Source organism: Tyto alba, unplaced genomic scaffold, assembly GCF_018691265.1.
Source record: "Tyto alba isolate M040663 unplaced genomic scaffold, T.alba_DEE_v4.0 Super-Scaffold_27, whole genome shotgun sequence".
Taxonomy (NCBI): Eukaryota; Metazoa; Chordata; class Aves; order Strigiformes; family Tytonidae; genus Tyto; species Tyto alba.
In genome coordinates this window covers 7,646,922-7,669,949 of record NW_024881301.1, presented here as the reverse complement: position 1 = coordinate 7,669,949, position 23,028 = coordinate 7,646,922, and the positions used below count along the sequence as shown (strand labels likewise).

At 40.3% G+C, this 23,028-nt stretch overlaps 1 protein-coding gene across 2 annotated transcripts in view; it reads left to right on the top strand.

Moving 5' to 3' along the window:
- LAMA3 (laminin subunit alpha 3) overlaps window positions 1-23,028 on the top strand; it is a 125,470-nt gene that overhangs the window by 11,775 nt on the left and 90,667 nt on the right. For both annotated transcript variants that reach the window (XM_042798109.1, XM_042798108.1), the window contains exons 3-8: window positions 7,276-7,393; window positions 8,024-8,142; window positions 9,686-9,856; window positions 12,896-12,993; window positions 14,447-14,562; window positions 18,688-18,806. In XM_042798109.1, the coding sequence (XP_042654043.1) occupies window positions 7,276-7,393; window positions 8,024-8,142; window positions 9,686-9,856; window positions 12,896-12,993; window positions 14,447-14,562; window positions 18,688-18,806 (741 nt within the window). The remainder of the gene's footprint in view (window positions 1-7,275; window positions 7,394-8,023; window positions 8,143-9,685; window positions 9,857-12,895; window positions 12,994-14,446; window positions 14,563-18,687; window positions 18,807-23,028) is intronic.

Here is a 23,028-nt window from a genome sequence, read left to right as displayed (position 1 = left end):
TGGAAAAGTGTCTGCATGAGAGATTTCAGGATGGTAATTGACAGTCATTGATGTATTTGCCCGCAGCCTTTGCAAAAAGACCAAAGACTGATTGAACCTGGACAATGGATTACCCTTTCATTTCTGGAAGTGTTCCTTCTTTCCAGAGTACTGCATGTGAAGTGTGGAGAGCTTCTTGCTTCTGGTCCTGCCCCTTGACTGTGATAGAAAAAAGACTTAACATCTTCAGTCATGTCAATGAGGCATATTTGCAGGCACTGACTTACATAACTAAATGAAAGTGTAGCTTTTTAGCACTGGTGGCTAGTTAAATGAAAAAGTGGTATGAGTACAATACCTGCAGTGCTAACTGAACAGTGTTGGAACTCCTGCACTTATACTTGGCTTCTGCACCTCAGACAGTGAAGCTGGCACACAAGGAATGGCTTTGGCATGCTGTGCAGTGGGAGCCTCTCCAGTCACTGTCACTGTTTATGCACTGTTTGCATTGCTGTATATATGTGTATGTGGTTAAACTGTATGGAACACATTCAGTGGATCTAATGCCTCTCAGATACTACCCACACGGGCTTTTCTCTATACCTCTACCATAGCTGCTTTTTCACATACTCAGAAGTGTAACTGGCCACTGCCAAAAAGACTGGTTCTGCTCTCTCTAGTTGGCAATTTTTTATATTATAGTTTCAGCTGAAAAATACATTGTTGGGGATTACCAAATACTGACTGTCAGGAGTGTTTTATTAAGTCTCTGGATCTGCAAGCATGCCTCAAGTGTGACCGAGAGGGTACTGAAGAAAGGGGATGCTGGCCTTTTTGCAACCACAAGAAATCAAAGCTTTTCATTTTAACAAGAGTACATGGGTTTTTTATTTCATTTAAATAGATTGTTATTTTTATGTCTTGGTCTTTGACAAAAATCAGTGTTCAGGACCTTAAGGCTTCATTACATTAAGAAACTAATGGACAGGCACATGCCAACCTTGTGGAATCGATGGCACTAAGGTGTGTTCTGTAGCAGGTGCTGAGCACAATTCCCATTTCCTTGATTCCCACTCCTGCATCAGTCCATGTCTGAGAAGTTTAATTTAGGTACTGAATGATCATTAGATTTCTGCCTCTTTCTCACTTTCTTTATTAACATATCCAGCAAGCAGAGAAAGGCTGCATGTCTGCTAAGGCAGGGCACCTTTTGCAGAAGTCCTTCAGTGCAGGGACCTCACTATCTTCTGTGTAGTGTGCAATGCCAACCCTAGTGTCATCATTCAAGATAATGTCAGAATCCTAGGAGAACAGTCAGATTATGTTGAAGGAAGTTTTGGTAGTGTAGATGTATCTGCTAATACAGTCTGAGGAAATACTATCGTGTTGGAAACAGCTGTTCTCTGTACTTCTACAATTCAGATTACATGAAGAGAGATTGTTGTTGGTACGTCTTTGAACACATCTTGAGATATGTGTAATGCCTCAAATAGATGGTCTACCTGGCTCTAGCTGCGTTCTTGTTATTCCCACACTCGAGGAATTTTTATTCTTCATGAGCCAAAAAGATCTTTTGCTACATGTGCAGCACACAGCATGATTGTTCAGAACATAGTGTGGTTTTCTTTTGTATTAGTTTATGTTCAGCATTTAGCTAACAAGTCATTCCAGTAGTTTAGTGTCCTGTATTGAGTCTATGGTGGTAGGAATGGAGGAAAATATACTATTAAATATGCATATCTTTCTTCCATTTGCATATGTATTTCAGTATGCAAACACATCTTGGAAGTTCCTCTATTTAAAGAGCTTTTTAAAATTTTAAGGAGAAAATGGAGAAAAGATTTTTGATGACTATTATCGTAATTTTTAGAATTCTCATGAGAATGCAATGGGTCATAGGAAGTTTTTGTTCTGTTGGATTAAAATAAGTAGTATGCATACTGTTAGAGATCATGAATATTTTATCATCAGAAATAATGGTACAGTGTAAATCTATTTCCATTTAAATGAGCTCTTTAAGACAGCCTTAAATTCACCTGTAAGGGCTTCTACAGAATTGTTTCAGTCTTTATAATGTAATATTGGTAATTCCTAACACTGAATTATAATTTCTGTTCTCAGATGAGCAAGACATTTTGCTCATTCTACTGGATGATTTTTTAAAAATGTATCTGGGTTTTTATAAATCTTCAAGGCCACTGCCTGCAAGAACATTTCAATTCTCAACGAACTTGAGTGAACAAGAAAAGGTCACATCAATGTGGAACTGGTTAAATTCCAGCTGCTGACAATCCATCAGGTTTGACCCATGCTGTTAGATTACAGCAGGATATGGTGTTGGGACATTTAGATGAATACATACTCTTTCAAACATGCATTTCCAGAGTGGATTGTTTCCAATACTGGAAACAAAATACTGTTTCTACTTTTAAACTTAATTCTTATTCATATAAGAAAACTGTAGGAATTTTGATTAAGCCATATTTCAGATTTTTTGGTGAAATTTTTTTTCCCACTATTATATAATCACACCAAAACAGCAGTTATTTTTAATGTTCACTTACATTTTTAACACTCCTTTTGAAAAATGGTTGTTTTTTAAATGAAAGAAATTTGACTTAAAAGCAACCAAATAAACCATTTTTACATTCTTCCAAAAATGAAGAAACTCACTTGTCTCCCAAAACTGAATGACTGAAGAAAAACACTGCTTTGGGTTTATTATGCCTTTTTTTTTCAGGGTAGATTTTATTTCTGTCAGTGCAATGGGATCAAGATTTAAATTACAGAAATACCAGCTTAGAGTGTGTGCTTAAAATTGATTTTATGGTTGCTTTTCTAGGTCTTATGTCAGCAAGGTTACTCTTCTATCTTTAGTTAGAATTTTTTTGCTAAGCCAAAGATTACTTTTCTTCCACTGTTGCCTCATCAGATCTGGAGAGAGACCATCCGTCAACTCGATCAGTATTGAATCATAGTGGAAATTTGTATTTTCAGGTGCTATTCTGCATCCTTGATCCAGGTCAGAACCAAATCATTGGCAACTATGTGAAGTCAGAATCAGGAGAGATGATAGGGTTGGTGACTAAGTTTTAGTGATATATTGCCATTAACTAACACTAATTTATTTTTTATCGAGACATGTCCCTTTCCCCTTTTTGAATGTGACTGTACAGACCTGAGCAGTATTTAAAACTATGAGATGTAAGGAGAGCTGCATGTGAATTGAAGGTTTTCTTAGGCAACAGTAGTTTGAAGTTGCCTTACGTTTTTTCTTCCATTTTGTGGTTTGCATGGAAGTATGCAAATTGTGGTGCTGGGAGACAGTTCTTTAAGCATTGGCAGACTTGCAGAGTTCCTGATACAATACACATTTTGGACAGTACTTCACACACAGTGAGTAGTCATAGGCTTAAGCAAATTCCACAGCTGCACAGGAGACGTGGCATACAGGTATTTGACGAGTGGCACATGCTGATTTAGCTGTGTTACTATTGTAACATTTTGGCCATCTTTAAATTTAAATGCTTATGAAAGGTTATAGTCCAGGGTGACGCTGATGTGTAAGCGAGCTTGTCTTCTATTTCTTCCGCAGTGTGGAAACACTGTGGAAATGGAATTCACTGCTGCTGTTTTGCTTACACTTATGAGAAGGTATCACCTGTTATGAGAGATGAGAGGAGGCTGGTTGTGTCAGCGCTTTGATTAGCATCTGAGTAAAAGAAAATAATAACTGTATTACAGGCTGAAGCAGATGTCGTCTGCTTTTTTGGACAGTAGGTAGAGGTCACTGTCGTAATGATTCCGCAATGTGATTACAAGCAATGGAACCCTGGAGGAGGCAGGACCTTATCTATATGATTCCTTTGTTTCCCTGTGGTGAGTTGACCCTGACTAGATGCCAGGAGCTCACCAAAGCTGCTCTATTACTCTCGCTCCTCAGCTGGACAGGGGAGAGAAAATATAATGAAAAACTCGTGGGTTGAGATAAGGACAGGGGGAGAAAGCATTCACCATCACAGGCAAAACAGACTTGACTTGGGGAAATTATTACTAATCAAATCAGAGTAGGATAATGAGAAATAAAAACTAAATCCTAAAAACACCTTCCCCCCACCACTGCCTTCTTCCCAGGCTCAACTTCACTCCCCATTTCTCTGCCTCCTACTCCCGAGCAGTGCAGGGGAACAGGGATGGGGCTTGTGGTCAGTTCATCAGACGCTGTCCCTGCTGTTCCTTCCTCCTCACACTCTTCCCCTGCTCCAGCGTTGGGGTCCCTCCCACAGGAGATAGTCCTCCATGAACTTCTCCAACGTGAGTTCTTCCCACAGGCTGCAGCTCTTCACAAACTGCTCCAGCGTGGGTCCCTCCCACAGGGTGCAACCTTCTGGGAACAGACTGCTCCAGTGTGGGTCCCCAATGGGGTCACAAATCCTGCCAGCAAACCTGCTCCAGCGTGTGCTGCTGTCTCCATGGGCCTACAGGTCCTGCCAGGAGCCTGCTTTAGCAGGGGCTTCCCAGAGGGTCACAGGCTCTTTTAGGCACATCCTCCTGTTCCAGTGTGGGGTCTTCCACAGGCTGCAGGTGGGTATCTGCTCCGCTGCTAACCTCCATGGGCTGCAGGGCACAGCCTGCCTCACCGTGGTCTTCACCCCGGGCTGCGGGGGAACTTCTGCTCTGGTGCCTGGAGCACCTCCTTCCCCTCCTTCTTCACTGACCTTGGTGTCTGTAGGGCTATTTCTCTCAGATATTCTCACTGATCCTTCTGGTTGTGGTTTTTCAATTTTATTTTTTCCCGTCTTAACTACGTTACCACAGAGGTGCTACCGCCATCACTGATGGGCTCGGACTTGGCCAGCAGCAGGTCCGTCTTGGAGCTGGCTGGCATTGACTCTGCTGGACATAGGGGAAGCTTCTAGCAGCTTCTCACAGAAGCTCACGCTGTAGCCCTCCCTGCTACCAGAACCTTGCCATGCAATCCCAATACATTCCTCTTGACCTTTCTAAACCATTTGTCTTGATTAAATCAGTATCAATCAACATGCAGAGTGTTATCCACACTTGTTAACATGCATGCAAGGATGGGACTCCCAAAGACCTCAAAACATAGGGGAAGCAAGACTATTAAGAGATAGGCAGTTGCCTGCCCAGTGCAAACCTGGTTTGAACAGGGCAGTGCCCCTTGAGAGATACAGCTGGCCAAAAGCAAGAACATGAAGCACATTTTTTTTAGGATTTTCAGAACTATTATGCTTTCTTGGGAGGATACCAGTCTTCACACTGAATGGCCATACTAGATGACATGTAATGTCCATATCACCAATGTCCCTACTCTGAAACTTGACAGTCAAGTAGCAGAAGTTACTTAGGCAAAGAGTATCAGAAATCCTGTAAAAGCAAATCTTGCCACAGTCCCCAAAGTATTCACCTATTTCTGACAATCACTGTAGAGACTTTCCATCGATAATTTAAGGGCATTACTCCACGTGTGCAGTCATTGTGCATAATTCTGGGTTCTGTTATGGTTCTGTCAACAGAATGGCTGCCACTTACTTTGCTTGATACTGTTGTCTAGTAAGTAATTTTCCATATGTAGATACTGTCTGGCTGTTTAGGTACCTAATTTAGTATCATGGGAGGTGAAGTTGGTGCTTTTCAGGCTGTGTTAGCCATTTAATTTAATGTCCAATTTAAAAACTTAGGTATTTTCTTCTGGGATGTGAGGTATTATCATGAGAGCATGTTTCACGAAGTCCCTGAATTCCTCCCATTTCTTCCTGAGAACGTTTTACTTACTTTTGTGGATACTTTTGATATTCAGAAGCTGATGTCTGAGACAGATGTGTGAAGATTGAGGCTGCATGTAGCTGTATGACTGCGGTGTCTGTGTAGCCATGAGATCGGCATATGCAGTGCTGGTTAGGGACAAATATTTCCAGGTATCTGCTCCACTGAGTTGTTCACCATTTGCACCTGGTTCTTGGTGACCCCAGGTGGTATGACAGCTATTGGATTGGTCCTAGGTGGCACCTGAATGGGCCAGGCATGGCAACAGATGCTGTTCCCAGTTTGTGGTTGGGAGCTTGTACACACTTGTGGTTTGGAGTCTAATACCCTGTGCAAGTATTATCTTCAGGGTTATGACATTTATGATGTTTGAGCAAAGATAAATTGCGTGTGTATATTTGATGTGAGGGCTGTGGCAGCAGTTACTTGACAGATTGTTGGCTGTAACTCCCTGCCTTCCCCCACAAAGTAAGAATCTCTTGCAAGCAGATGATTCTGAATTGACAATGTTGAGTTGGAAATTCTGGTGCAGCTTCATTTGAATATTAATGGTATCTCAGTATTGGATCACTTTTATTGACAGCTCATATCCATGTGGTGGTTGTTTAAATTCTAAACGACCCTTAGAATCAATTTGTGTTCAGCCTTTTGTGTACAGGCAATTTTACTGATGTTCTGGTTTTTATGGCTGTGGACTATCCCAATAGGCTTACAGTACAATTTCCTTTCTTGTCAAATCCATTTGTTGCTCTAGTGTTTGGGAGCTTTCTGTCTTGGTGGTCTGTTACTGTGATAGACGAGAACGTAAAAGAAGCTAGATGGGACTCTCGGCCTTGGCCACCTTGAGCTGATGAAGCTCTTTGAGCTGTTCCAGACAATGAATGAGTTACCAGTCATAAGAATATCTCCTGTGTTATTTGATACCCACAAAACTGTGGGGTGGCTTGCTTCTGTTACTTGGAAAGTCTGTCAAGTGGCAAAATTATCTAGAAACATTCTTAAAGTGAGGGAACAGGTGGCTTAGATTGCTATTGAATGCAACCAAAGGAGTCCCAGTGTAAGGGGTGCGTGCATTTTCTCCTACATCGTTGTGATTTTCCTTGACTACAAGCACGATTACATGATTGGAATGCAACATAGGTGTACCAGGATGCTGCAAAAGTATCTTAGTTCAAAGATGTATTGAGATGTTGACTCTTCAAGGTTAAGTACTATACCCATAACACAGACAAGCAATCAGTCATGAGCAAAACAGAGCTTTTCTGAAATGTGAGAGATGGTGTTTAACACAATCCTATTGCAGCTTTCTTAATGTATTTGAGCACGTTGCCAGATGAGGTAGCCATCTGAGAATCTGGCCTATTATTTTAATGGGAACGAAACTGCAGAGGAAAACATTCTCAGTATACAGTAACGAAAAGGTGTTCATTGGCATTAGTTTTAGTATTGCAATACTTTTTATAGAGTTCAAAAAGCTCCTGATAAGATCTATGTATATTCTGTTACCAGCTCTTCCATGTTGCCTATATCCTTATCAAGTTTGCAAATTCTCCTCGTCCAGATCTCTGGATCTTAGAAAGATCAGTGGACTTTGGAAGAACTTACACTCCCTGGCAATATTTTGCTCGTGAGTATGAATCCTTGTGTCACTGCTTTTCTGTGGAAACGTTTCTTTAATCATTTGCCCAGTAGCAGGAAAATCAGACCATGGGGCGTGCTAAAGATTTCAACTTCAGTGAAGGCAGTGAACATCAAATACATTTCTTTTGTATTAGTTATCCACAATAAATTACTGACAAGAGTGTAACTAAAAATGAGTATGATATTTTGAAAGTGTAACTCAACACATGAATATTTTTCAGTCTGTTGGGAATTTTTGTTTTGTTTTGTTTGTCTTGGTTTTGGGGTATGTTAGAACTACAATGTCTTTCATCCCCTGGGACCCCAGAGTTCTTTGCAAAAATCAAATTGAAACAGAAATGCAAAATCTTGGAGTAAATACATAGCTTTTTTTGTGACAGCGTGAGAAATATTTGTGCCGTGTCTTGTCAGGCACCACTGAATTACTTAGGATAAGAAATTACTTGTTTTTAGAAATTTCCATTTTTCTGTGCTGAGCAACACAATCACCATTATTATTATTCAATTACAGGGGAGAATTTACCTGAAAGCACAGGGGATGCCTCTTTGTTAATTTAAATTAGAACAAAAGTGTTTATTTTCACATACGAAAGTAATTTTGTTCTCACTTGACTAGACTCCAAAGCAGATTGCTTGGAGCGCTTTGGAAAGGAAGCTAATCTTCCAGTGAGGAGAGACAGTGATGTCCTTTGCACCACAGAGTACTCTCGCATTCTGCCTCTTGAAAACGGAGAGGTAAGTGCTTTTAGGAAAGTAATGTGTAATGCTGGAAGCAAACAGCATCAGTTTCAGAAGTTTGCAGTTTCAGTGAAAACCTAGAACTGGAAGTAATTTTTCAGCTATGAATGCTTGAATTTACATTCATAAATCTATAACCAAGCACTTAAGTAGCTGGTGAGATTTTTGGAGGGTGAGCTGGCTTCTGACTTTCACCATTCCCTGTGGGGGTAGGGACTGCTTGGAGCCACCTGTGTTGATTTTTATCATGATTTAGGTACCTCACTTTAGCTATATGCATTTGAAGGTGTTGACTGCATTTTCTGAACACTCCAGTGTACATAGCAGAACTTACTGCAGTGGAAGTGCTCATGGGAGTAAAGGCTGTAAAAACAGATATTTACCATTCAAGAGTAAGTAGATATTTAAGAAAAGTTTATGTTATATAATACACGTTTAGAAAACGTTGCACTGATTTTAGCCATTGTTCCTTGCTATGCAGAACTGTGGCTTGTGTTATTTGAATGAATGTTAAACTCCTGGCTATGCTGATCATTCCTATTGACACTCTCTTTTTACTCCTGATGTGGTTAGAATCCAGTTCTAAACTCTCAGGAGTTATCCAGACTTTTGAGCATATGGATCTGGGGTTGTAGCTTCATATTAAAGTAGAATTTGTTTATTAACGTATCTGTAAAATTTTCCTAATAATATATTGAAAAGAATAATTTCCATAGAAGAACACTGCTGGTGCCATCCCATATTACACGCTGTATGACTTTTCCTAAAGGAATTGTGCTGCAATCACAACAATCACCATTCCCTTATTACATGCTTCGGAATATAGGAGCCATTTGAAAACAGAAATCTGTTAACTGCTCAGTTATAAATAAGTGAAAGTCTCTTACTCAGTCCTGTACATGCAAACTGGATCGTTAATTTAATAGAGATTCATGATTGCTACGCTGCTGGCATCTGTTTCTTTAAAAAATAAAAATATACTGGAACTCTTGTTTTGAAAGTCAGATAAACCTGCTTTCATTTGAGGGGATTTTCTAAAGCAACACTGTGTACTTTCTTCCAAAAGACCATTAATACGCTCCCAGGCACAGGACCTGGTAACAATAATATTTTCCAGGAATGTTTGTGCCTTAACCCAAAAATAAATGTGCTTTGGGAAAGAGCCAAAACCTGGTGTTTTTACTCAGTCAAAACTCCCATTGACACTCTTAACAGCTAATATAACTATTTGCAACTATTCCTATTGTTTTTCCTATTAAAACATATACTTTTTGTGTGTTATACCTACTGTTTTCAATACAGATAGAGGCGCTTTTTTTTTCTGATGTGCCATATGGGTAATGAGAATTCAGGAGGATCCAAGACTAACAACACTATTTTTCCCAATGTCCTGGCTTTAGTATGACATGTGTAGTTGTTACTGCAAATATGCTCAGAAACAATAGTAAGGTTTTGGATTCTTTTATTAATTTTGTTCTGTGCCACTAATGACACTTGCAGTTGTTATATTTTAACAAAAATGTGCTTACTTCTTTGCTAGATTGTGGTATCTTTGGTAAATGGCCGCCCAGGAGCAAAAAACTTCACTTACGCCCCTAGTCTTCGAGAATTCACAAAGGCAACAAACATCCGCCTTCATTTTCTTCGAACTAATACACTTCTTGGACACTTGATATCGAAAGCTCAACGAGACCCCACTGTAACTCGTAGAGTAAGTACTGTTTTTGCTGAGGTGCTCTCAGCAATCATATTCAGCATGTTAGAGACCAAAAAATGATACAAATGTTTTAAGTTTGCAACAACCTAAGTTGAAATTTACAGTGACCTCCTTTAAATTCCCATTTTTTCTCTAGGTTTGTTTGAGACAAGAAGGTAACAGGGTCAGTGCAGATTTATGGATGGGAAGTAATGATTAATGAATTTGTAACAGACCATCTCCTTTCCCTGTTTTTGAATACGGAAGGAAGTTGGGTGCATCATGGGAGCTATAAGGAGCCAGTATGGAAATCTAAATTATCTTACACAGAACCGAGAAAATTAATCTCGTCAGCTTTATTTGACACTACTTTCCCTTATTTATTGAAAGAAAGATTTTCAGGAAACAGTACCTGAATTTCTGAAGGAGCAGGAATCAAAGGACATACTTGAAAATTATTATCTTTCCACAAATCATTTGAGATGCCTAGGTGTTTTCTGTGGATTTTGGGCTATCCAAGAGCTTGAAAGCCAAAGTCCCACTCCCATTCAGTGGGGAAATGTAAGGAAATTCATCTCCCTCAGGAGAACACCGCATAGAAATTCATATACTTAGAGAGGTTGCAGACTACATACTGTATTGTTATTTTTAACCTTTTAATTTAAAATGAAGACTCAGTAACAATTGGAGGAAACCCTGGGGTGAGGCACCGCACAAATGTGTGTGAGGGTTTCTGCATCATAAAACATAAAACTATTCCAGTTACTTGATAGCACTCCCATTAAGTACCTTAATTGTCTTAAGTAAATTTTAAGATGTTGCTTACAGGCAGATGTAAACACAGTTTTTAGTTTACTTGGCAAGCAGCGCAGTTTTAGTGTAAGGAACTTTTGATGTTATCATAGCCGTGGGATATAGGATAGATGAATAAAAAAGTCAAGTGTTTTATTAAATTGTTAAAAGAGAGCACAAGTTTTTATTGTAGAGACCTCCCAAGCCTAGGAAATAGTTAATATTCTTATGGAAAATCTTTGTGTTAAACTTACAGAAACAGATGAAAACCAGACCAGTTCTATTCTCCTATCCAAGTAACTGCCTGGCTTCCCCTGTTAATGGTTTGAGTTCATGACACACTGAATTATGTAGAGTATGTTCTACGTCTACGCTGTGGCAGTTTGGCCTATTAATCATTTTGGCCTACTGCTAATTCAACTTCTTACTGACCAGTGAGAGTACAATTACTGTTAATAGTAAAGCGTAGCTCTGCAAAGTTGTATGAAACTATTGACTAGGTTATGAAGACTCTTATATGAAAAAACACTGTAAAATATGGTGGCGAGAGTCACAGGTGAGCATTTCTAGCTGTGCTGAAAACACTGAAAGCTTTTACTTGAAAGTTTTACTTACAGTATGTAAATAGTATGCATACTTAGAAACAAATGTGTATATTTGAATAGAGATAGTTCAGAAAGCAAAAAAATATTTCCTAGTCTGTATATACAAGTTACTGTTCTTCACCTGCCTAGAGCAAAGAGAGCTAGTTGGGAAAGCTCTCTGCCTTGGGGAAACATCTCATCTGGGCCAGCCAACTCCACCTACATAAAATTAGAGAGTGTATATGCAACTGAAATGAATTGCAAAATCACAGAATAGTTGAGATGGGAAGGGACCTCTGGATATCCTCAGGTCCAACTGCCGCTGCTTAAGCAGGGCTACCTAGAGCCAGTTGGCCAAGACTGTGTCCAGACAGCTTTTGAGTGTCTCCAAGGAAGGAGACTCCACAACCTCTTGGGACAACCTGTGTCAGTGCTCAGTCACCCTCACAGTGAAAAAAGTGTTTTCTGATATTCAGAGGGAACCTCCTGTGTTTAAGTTGGTGCCTGTTGCCTCTGGTCCTGTCACTGGTCACTACTAAGAAGAGCCTGGCTCCTTCTTCTCTATACCCTCCCTTCAGGTATTTATATACATTGATGAGATCCTCCCTGAACCCTCTCTTTGCCAGGCTGAACAGTCCCAGCTCTCAGCCTTTCCTCACAGGAGAGATACTCCAGTCCATTCATCATCTTTGTGGCCCTTCACTGAATGTCCATGTCTCTCCTGTACTGGGAAGCCCAGAACTGGGCACAGCACTTCAGGGGTGGCCCCACCAGTGCTGAGTAGAGGGGAAGGATCACCACTGAGAAAATCTATATATACCACTTAGAGGGGATGTACTGGGAATAGCATGAGCACAGGAGATGTACCTGCATAATGTTCTGATCCATTTTCACTTCATCCTCCAGTGGCATTAAATTTGCCTCTAATTTTTCTGGGGGTTCGTTCATCGGGATCAAGATTTACAACCAGCTCTCTGTTCTGCCTGGTGCTCTAAAGAGGCAAGGAAACAACTTCTGAGCTACAAAAATGTATGCAGAAGTTGCTGTTTATATGTAAACGCTAATGATATTTTCACTGAGTTGTACCAATTAAATTTTTATCTTCCTTTGCCTGGATGCCTACAAAGCATGAGGATGAGATACAAAGCAGTTGAACTTCAGGTCACAATTTCAAATCCAGCTTGAGTCACGAGTGATTTTGACCAAGCATGTGATTTTGGTCTCTCTCTAGTGTTCAGTGATCATGTCTGACTGACTGGGGAAACTGCACTGCCCGTACCTGCATGTCCTGTTTGTTGACCAGACCAGTCTCACAAATTGATGCTTTGACAGTACTTTACATCTTCATCCTCAGGCTGGCTTTGAACAAGCTTTGGGCTTGGGTACTGGTGGCTGTGTAGCTGCTGGGGGATGGAAAGCTACAGCAATATGCATTTGGTGTAAGCTGTGCAAGCCTGTTGCTATCAGACAGCCTGTGGGTATTGACTTCGATTTGCTGGTACTCACACTGAGATGTAGACATCAACAGAGGTTTGGCCATTGACTTGCCTGACTTTGGTCTTTTGTAAAGTCATGCCTTTAAATTCTGATAAGCAAGATTTAACAATATGATGTTGATATTTCTGACATAATACAAGTAAGGAAAGACCTATACATACTTCTTGTGCTTGTTCCATAGTATTACTACAGTATAAAGGACATCAGTATTGGTGGTCGATGTGTTTGCCATGGCCATGCTGAAGTATGTAATGCAAAGAGTGCTGAAAACCAATACCAGTAAGTAAACTGAGCATAACATTAATTTGAGAAAAACAATACATGAATGTTTTCAAATTACCTTTTTTATTATAGAATGATACAGTCTTACGAGGATTTTTCATTATATTTAAAAAACTAGAATTTGCTAATGATTGACAAGAAAACATGTCAAGAGCTATTGTATGTGAAATATAGTAATAAGTCTTTACTTAGATTTTTTTCTCTAATTGAAATAAGAGTTTAGCAGATTGAATAATTTCTTAGAAACCCTTTGTTCTTTTTGGAAAACATGGGTTTATCACCTTCCAACAGCAGGAATTACAAGCCCAACTCAAGAACAAAGTTAGTGAAGTTCCTGGAGATATCGAGCATTATAACTCACCTCAGCCAAGATCCAATGGCTTTCGATCATTACTAGAAAAAATAAGAACAAACTGAATGAACCGTTCCGTTTCCCTGTGAAGTTTATGATCTCCAGTATTGACTTCACAGGGAGTTACATCAGGCTCCTTGGCTCATCTGCTATGGAGAAGTGACTGTGAATACTCAGCCCAAACCAACACACTAAAACATATTTTAAAAGCCTGGTTTAAACCATCTGTTGCTTTTATCCATGATGGTGTTGAAACAAACTTTTATCAGGACAATGCAATATTTTCAGTTGTGTTTTAATGAGGAGTGGGCAGATGGGTGCCTCCTTTCCAGATGTCTATGCTAGAGAACAGTAAGTACAGAAGGTGTGAAATGTACAGGAATAGGATGGTTATACTTTAAAATTTTATCATCCCTTGGTTATTAGACTACACAGATAAGAGAGGAACATTGGGAAAGGCCTTTCCAGCCTCAAGGTCTTTGCTTCTCTTGGGTTTCAGTTACTATGCATCATAGTAAGACCTAGCCCATAATGAGAGCCTGCCCTTTAAGTAGGCTATGCAGCTGAATCAAAATAAATATGAACTACATTTTCTTGATGAATAGTGTGCACTGTTTTAAAAATAACAAGATGATGTTAAGATCTTGGTTTATTAAAAACACTAATAAATTTATTGTAAAAAAAGCATAATGAAAAAATCATGAAGGCATGCATATAAAGGTGATAAATATTTTGATTTACTGTAGGTCAACAGGCTTGATCCTTAGAATTAAGGTTTAATAGGATACATCCTAAAATGTTATATATTGTCTTGATTTAATATTCTAGAATAAAGTTTCATAATCCAGTCTATTGAATCCAATTATAAATGTTCTTTATAAGTAATCTGTGCTAATACATTCATAATCACATGAAGTAATCAGTCTTAAAAAATTTCAGGAAAGTTCCAAAATGTTGTAGTCTTACTGTTTGACCTCTTTACATGTGAACTTATGTCCTGTCCTTTTCACACTATGTGTAAATCTTGGACTGCAATAAAATTAAGAAAAAAAACTTTAAATCAAGCTTCAGTAGAATAAGAGGATTTTATTTCTGTAGGTTTCAGTGTGAATGTCAGCATAACACATGTGGGGAAACCTGTGATCACTGCTGCCCTGGGTATAATCAGAAACAGTGGCAACCTGCAACAGCTGGGAGCACAAATATATGCGAACGTGAGTAGCCCAAAAGATGCTAGGTTAAAAGGGACATTGACAAGAGGGTGGGAATTAGCTGTAGCACACGTGTTCATGGAGCACAACTAGCACACTGCATGTTTTAACACGTTTTTTCTTTACTGAGAAAATTCTTTCCATACAGCAATAAGGAATAGATGATGCAGTGAATATTATTTATATTCTTCTCTCTTAATAAAGGAAATAGTAATTCATGTGAGAATATTACATGAGAAAAGTAGAAGCCTTCCTGTAGTACACTGAGTCAACATCTCTCCCCAGTCACAGCTGTCTGCTGACAGATTGTAGATCCAACCCCCTAGCAGAGCAGAGACAATAGGCATCCTGTACAACTCCAAAATTTGCCTCCCCCATCACCAAGCTTCTTGCTGTTCAGATTGCAGAGAAATTGCTCAAGGCTGCCACTGCTTACAGGTGCTTGAGCTGCCCTCCGTTCTCCTGCTGATGGTTTCCCCTCACTGACTATGTAAGTGGGCACAAAGGCTTTCCTGGTACGGAGTCCTGGCAATTCCACACTTCCACCCCTTCCTGTGCCTGTAGCTGGGAGTTTGGAGTTCTTTAGCCCCACAGACTGAGTAGTCAAGCTGGAGAAGCCCATTGACCTTTCTCCCACTTCTCCTGTGTTTCATTCTTTTGTTAAAGAAAATGATCATGCGGACCCTATTTTGGTAGAGGGGTATGTACTGTCACATATGGGTGTTTTGCATCCTTCTGGCCAGAAAGCAGTGAGTGTGGTACAGACGCTCTTCCCATCTCTCTGCACATCCTCTTCCGAGCAAAAGCATTGGTGGCCTGAAGTTTCCTTTGTGTCTGGCCTATTTCCCTTGTCTGCCATTCTTGAAAGTAGTGTAGCCAGTGGGTACGAACTGTTAACAGGGGAACCTTATCTGAAAGCTAAAGAAATGTACCTATATAATTAGTTTGAGGAATAAAGAGATGGCTTGTTTAATCAAAACTGCAGTACTGAGTGTTGGGGGGCAGGGAGGAAGGTGATTAAAATGTTTGATAGGAGATAGGCATGTTGGGACACAATTTTTGGACAATATTTGAAACCTCATTGAAATTCCCCTCTTTGAAATGAAAACATTTTCTGCCAGTAAAGAGGTAGACAAAGAGCATAAATAATGTCGTGTTTTTTAAAGAATGAATTTATAAAAGATCGTCTACAAGATTCTGAGCCAAAACAACTTTGCTTCTAACTACTTCTGAAAAAATACCCTTTTTAGTATGGATTGCTCCTAGCAGTTTGAGGCGATTTGTTGGGAGCATTTGCCAGATGCAGACCTCTTTTCCTGGCAGACAATAGTGAAGGAATTAAAGCAACCTCGTTAAGCCTCCCAGAGGTTAAGAAGCCTGAGGTCTCTTGAGAGAAACTGACTGAAAGAAGTTGGTGGGAACCTGTAGCGATAAGCTCAACCTTTCACTATGATTTTCCCAGCACTATATGGGTCCACAAATGGCTCAAAGTGATAAGAAGATACTTGGTGAGGGAGAAGGGGTTTCTATTCCCCTGTGAAACAAAATGCTGTTACTATAATCAGAGCAAATAATTTCCCATAGCTGTTACAAGACATACTTGTGAGCTGTAGCCCACAGATGGTTGGCCCTAGAGGCAAGGAGCTCTTACTTACAGTGGAAATATTTTGGCGGTGGGGGGATGTTATCTTCTTTCGTTTTCTGACTTCATATCTTGAACCAGCATATCACTTGTGCAATGTTTTATTTTCTTGAAGAATCATATGAATAAAAAACCCCAAAGATCTTCACAGACTATCACAATCTGGACAGGGAACCCAGTTTTGACTGGTCTGGTTCCTGTCAGCAGACCATAAGGGAACTTGATGATAGGGCCCAACCTATCATGACCACAGCCTCAGCTGTGTTATTAGCAGTTTATAGATAAAAGCTTCCTTGCCCAAGGCTGTTCAGATATAAAGACATAGAAGAGATACAGAGAATGATCTAGTTTTCCTTCTCTTGTCTGTATGATAGCATAGGAAGGCACAGAGAGTCAGTTGTCCCTGAGTTGTGCTCCCAGTTGTGCCAGATACTTGGAGTAGAGTTTGGAAGGATTACTTTCCATACGCTTTCTTCATCAGGAAGAAAGTAGAGCCAAGGCCCTTAGCTTCTTTTTTAAAGTGCTTTCAGGAACCCATTATCATCCAGAGTATCTTATCCCCCTGGTCCAGATGAAGGGAGGATAAAATCATAGAATCATTTAGGTTGGAAAAGACCCTGAAGTTCATTGAGGCCAACTGTTAACCTAACTCTGCCGGGTCCACCACTGAACCATGTCCCTAAGTGCCACGTCTACATGTCTTTTAAATACCTCCAAGGATGGTAACTCAACCACTTCCCTGGGCATCCTGTTCCGATGCTTAACAACCCTATTGGTGAAGAAATTTTTCCTAATATCTAATCTAAACATACCCTGGCACAACTTCAGGCTGTTCCTTCTAGTTCTTAGGGATTTCCCTAAACATGAAATCATAGCTTTTATAAAGTCAAAACTTCAGGAATTTCCTGGGAAGGTTTCCCTGGAGTTCTGGAACGTCTATAATTAAAAGCCTAGCTGGCACCCAGATGCTTGAGGAAGCCTTTTTTGCTGTTGTTCCTCTCCAGTGAGGAAAGACCAGATCGGGAAAAAAAGGACATGGGATGATTTTATGGCAAAATCATGGTCCTGGTCTTCGATTTATTTTGCTTGCTTGCTATTATGGTTGGTTCCTACTCAGAACTGTATTATAGTTCTGGAAGATTTCAGTGAAGACAGGCAGAGTTTTGCATGAGCAATGGGAAGTGATTAGCTTTAACTAAGATGAGATACACATAACTGATCTATAGGAAATTACACAGATTATTTTCTGGGTAAATCCATCACCCTTTACTCAAACTGTATTTGCAGGAACTGTTTAAAGTGTGGAGCTATTTTTCAGGTTCATTCTCTTCTGCAAGCAAGACATGAACATTGGTCTGGCCCTGCGATTTGTATTGCTAGACCTTTTTGCCAAAGGCAAAACAACAAAGGTGTTTCAGGATTTAGGTCTCCCGCCTTGATGTAAGGAGATTGGTGAAGCCAGCAGATGCATGTACAAGGCCACAAGTGGATATATCAGTGGATATATCTCAGATGTTTTTAATAGGTGAACTTCCTAGGCTGAGACATCTGTGAGGCTGATGTGCCTGCAAGCAAAGCCTCACAGGTATCTCTTAATCTCTTTTGAGCACTGCAATATTAATGTCTGTTAAAAGGAGTTACAAGTATAGCAGCACATGTGTGTAGAAGTGGATTCAGAACCACTGTGAGTTCAGCTATTACCTTTATTTGGCTTAACAGAAGGGAAAAGTAAAGGAAAGGAGCTAACCACGAACAACCCAAAGTAGAGTTTATCACAGCTGAGACTATAAGCAACAATATACTGAGAAAATGAGTTATCTCAGTCACCTAATTCTATCCTTTTCTAGATAATTATATATTGTTATTGTTGGTGGTATTACTGTTCTTCATACCATACTTCTTTAAACCATACTTATTTTTGAATCCACAATTCTTAGGAAGTAAAATGAACTCATACTTAAAACTCTTCCATTCAGAAGACAGCAGCTGGGTAAATGTATAGCTAAGTTTGCTGGTATATCTGTATATATGGCTGAATATGAGAATTCTTTGGTGTAGGTTTTTTGTGTATATCTTACCTATAATTGTTTATTTTAATTAAAGATTTAGTGCACACAGCTTCAGCCCAGGTATATTTTTTTAGACATGGAAAAATAGAATAAGTGTGTTTCTGATAATTTTTAAAAACTGCTGAGACCATTCTTCTTGAGCTTCCTAGTTCTGCATTTATGCATATAGTTTTGAAATGGTACAACTGTTGCCTCCCTTGATAAGCCTAGGAGCACATTTTCTTCATGTCTACATGATCTTACCGTGTTTCTGGTATGAAAATCCAGTTGTTGATAGGTAAGTATGTGCATCTGAGCATACTCCAACATACCTGAGTGTATGTATACATAAAAAAATCTGAATTGCTTTTTCACCTCTGCTACATTACTGAATTCCAGCATTATAAAGAAAGCTGACTTGGAATTTTACTTTTTCAGCCTGCAATTGCCATGAACATGCCACTGATTGCTACTATGATGCTGATGTTGATCAGCGTCGAGAAAGCTTAAACATCCATGGGCATTATGAAGGTGGAGGAGTCTGCATTAACTGCCAGGTAAAAAGGTCATTTTGATCAGCTTAAATAAATGACATTTGAAGAAGGGCTGCTGAAGTGGACTGTGTCCACAGCAGTAGTTTGGAGGCTGACCAGTCTAGATAGCTGCATTTCTCTGGTGGTTTTACGTATACTTGAAGCAGTGAAAAAGTTGTCTGAAAGTAATTTACATTGTACAACATTGCATGTTAATGTATAGAAGACACATAAAAATTGTATTTATGCTCAGTCTTGTGTGATTCAAATCAAGCCACACAATGCAACAATTAAATCAACTACAAAAATTCCCTTTCGTGGTATTATAAACTCTGCCATTTTCCTGCTTAACAGAAGAAAGTAAAACTAACCAAATAAAATTCCAGCTTAGGCCGTCTGGTTCCTTACTACAGCAAAACACGGAGAGCTCTCCCTCATCAGCACATGTAAAGGAGGGCATAGACTATACCGGGAAGGAAAGTTATAGGTATTGAAAAACCACAGAATCATAGAAGGGACCTCTGGAAGTCATCTAGACTAGTGTTCCACTTAAACAAAGCCTAGATACAAAGTTCTATCAGGCTGCACTGAGAAATATCCAGTTGGGTTCTGAAAATTTCCAAGGATGCAGATCAGACAGACTCTGGGTAATCCTTTACAACACTTAATTGCTCTCATGGTGAAGAGGTTTTGTTACTGTTCAGTAGGAATTTCCCCAATTGCAACTTGGGACAATTGGCTTTTGTCCTTTTGCTGTGCATGTCTGAGAATAGTTGGCTCTGTCTCTGTGTAGAGGAGAACTGCCATTAGACACCTCTACCCTTCTTGAACATCTCTTCTCAAAGCCCACCAAAGCCATTCCCTCAGTTTCTTCTTACATGTCACATGGTCCAGCCCCATAATTGTTTTAGAGGCTCGGTTGGATTGAATCAACAAATGTAAATTTGGAATCGGAGACTTTAGACTGTAGCTGTCATTAATGCATAACACATTCTTGGAAAGAGAAAGAATGTCTCTCATCTTGAGTGACTTTTACTCCACTCTGGCTAATTACTATCAGGAGAGATCATACAAGGCTCTGATCAGCTCAATCTAATCTTGGATTTATCTCTGCTGTGAGTGGTACTGAACCACCTGACCTCCTGAGGTCGCTTACAACCTAAATTATCCATTGATTTGGTGATCTGAGGGTTAAATACATCCAGACTTATTTGGAAGTCTATCTTCTTTTTGTTGTCAAGTCATCTGAAGTATGATGACAAGCAGCTGACCAGAACATAATTCAGAGAGAAAATTATGATCAAGCCTATGTTCCTATGAAACCTATGCATCATGATTTATGCATTACCATGCTGTGCATTTAAAAATATAGCTATATTTAAGCAACAGAAAAAAGGAAATATTCAGTAAAATTTATAGGGTATGTTTTCCATCCTGTTGCCACAATATAATCAGGTATTTTCCAAAAGGCAGTCAGAAGAGAGTAGAGTTATTTTTACTAGCACAAGTAGAAGAAATGTTCTTTGTCTTCCAGTTGACATTTCTGTGCAGAACTTTGTTCTTGCAGTCTGGTAAAATTTATCATGTTGGTCCTTCCTGTCAGCTCTTTGTTCATGAAAGAACATTTCTCTTATATTGTTTCCAGGATAGAAAAGAGCAAAATTAATCTAAATCTATGAGTCCTGGTTATATGACTGATATTAATTGTTTGTAACCTAATTTTGTGGAAGTTATACTGGATTAAATGAGTTTACCATAAATCAAATTACAGCTTTTTTTTTTTTTTTTTTCATGGATAAAGCACATGGATTTTAATTTACTTCTTCTGTTTATGTCAGGGAAAAAAGTGTTAGGAATGGATGCCTGGACAAAGAAGTGATAGAATAGAAACGTTGCATACAAAGTTAGATTCAGTTTCTTTAGAGTCTGATAATGGGAGCTTTGTAAATCACATAGTCCAAGTCCCTACTCAGAGCAGGTTTAATCAGATCAGGTTGCTCAGGGACTTGTTCAGTCAAGCCTTGAACACCTCCAAGGACAGAGATGCCACAACCACTCAAGGCAACCTCTTTCAGAGTTTGACCTCCTTCATGATAAATATTCCCTAATACCTAATCAAAATTTTCCATGTTCCAATCTGTGCCTGTTGCCTCTCATCCTACTGCTGTGCACCTCCGAGAAGAGTCTGGCTCCATCCCCTCTCTATCCTCTTATCAGTTAGTTGTAGATAGCAGTAAGTTCTCTCTTGTCTTCTTAATGCTGAAGAGACCCAGCTGTCTCAGCCTCTTCTTGGATGTCATGTGCTTCAGCCCCTCACCATCTTGCTGTCTCTGCCCACCCCTTGTACGCAGCACCAGTCATCTTACCACAGAGATCAGTGAGGCTGACGTGGCATACTTCCCCCTAGGTAAATTTATCCTGTCACCTTCCTGTCCTTCATGTGTTCTAAGATGATTTGTTCACTGGATCTTCTTACCCACTGAGCAATGGGCCCTTACTCCCATTAGCTTTTCTTTTGCTACTGATGTACTCCTAGAAACCTTTCTTTTTGCACTTCACCTTTTTTGCTGGTTTTAACTCCAGCTAAACTTTGGCTTTCCTAACTCCACTCCTACATGTGTGGGCAATGCCTTTGTACTGCCACCAAGTAGCCTGTCACTGCTTCCACCTTCCATGTACTTTCTTTTTGAGATCAATCAGGAGCTTTCTATGCGTGCTGGCCTCCTGCCATACTTGCTTGACTTTTCGCACATTGGAAAGAACTGTTCTTGTTCTAAGGAGACTGTCCATGAGAATCAACTAGCTCTCCTTGTCCCCTTTTCCCTCCAGGGCAGTTTCACACAGGATCTTGCCAGGCAGATACCTGAACAACCCAAAATCTGATTTTTCTGAAGCCCAGAACTGTAATTCTGCTATTTGTCTTGCTTGCTTGTGTCAGGATCTTAAAATCCACAGTCTTGGGGTCACTGCAGCCAAGGCTGCCCTCAACCTTCACATATTTTTCCTTGTTAGTGGGTGTCAGTTTGAACAGAGCATCTCCCCTAACGTGAGAGGTTCGTGAACCTCTACATCCAGAAATTGTCTCTGATACATTCAAAGTAAGTTCTGGATTGTTTGCACCCAGCTGCATTGCCCGTCTGGCGGGTATTAAGGTGGTTAAACTCAGCCACGAGTTCCAAAGCTTTCTCTAGTTCCCTAAAGAAAACTTAATTTGCCTGCTTGTTCAGGTGGTCTGTAGCAGACACCTCCTGCAATATCAGTTGTGCTGGTCTCTTCTCTGATCCTTACCCTCAAGCTCTGCACAGGTTCAGCACCTGCCCCAAGCCCCAGGGAGAGGTCCAGGCACTCTCTACAGACCCTGACCTGGACAGTGGCATCCACCTCCTGGAGCCCTCTCTGGGGTGGGGACTCTGGTGTGCCACAGGAGTTAGCACCAGCAATCTCCGGAGAATGTGCCCTGCAGTGTGTGGAGACCATTGGCACACAACCTCCAAGTAACCCTACACAGTCTTGAGCAGAGATGCTGGGCCCCTCTGTGTTCCTGCCATGCTAAGTGTTGCAACAACCACTGCATCTCTGTCTGCTGGGTGATGTGAACATCACCCTCACTGATCTCCCTGCAGTAGCTCAGATGGGAAGATGCTAGAGGTGGCTCCCAGCAGAGCGGGAAGCAGAACCCAAATCTGCTGCACAAACTGAGAGCGCCAACCACGAGCAACAGCCCCAGCAGCTTCTTGCATGCCCTGTTCATGAACTGCCCCACCGGCTCCTCCATTAAATGCTAAGTCCCTGCTCAGCCCTGAATTGCAACACTCCCTAAGGAGGAACTATACAGGGAGTGGGAACTGGGGGAAACTGCTTTGGTTGCTCCAGGGCAAAGCTTCCCCTTCCTGTTCCCTGCTCACAAGACTATGAGCTTGCCAGGCTGCCTTGTGACCCTGATTTACTCAAGTGGTGCATGCCATCGCTACTGCACACTCCTGCTGCCCCACCGCAGGGGAGAGCTTTGCTGCACAAATTGAAATACACTCAGGATTGTGTTCAGAGGGGAGTTACGTATTTTTGTTGTAGTTCAAATTACTTATGGTATTTTTTCTGTGTGCCTAAAACACATGTTTACAGAGACATATTTTTCTAATGAAAAATCTGTTATGTGCTGACCTGGCTGATCAGGTTTTGGTTTATTTTGATGTTGCTGATCTTAGACATGAGGTATTCAAAAAAGTAATACATAGTATGAGGAAAA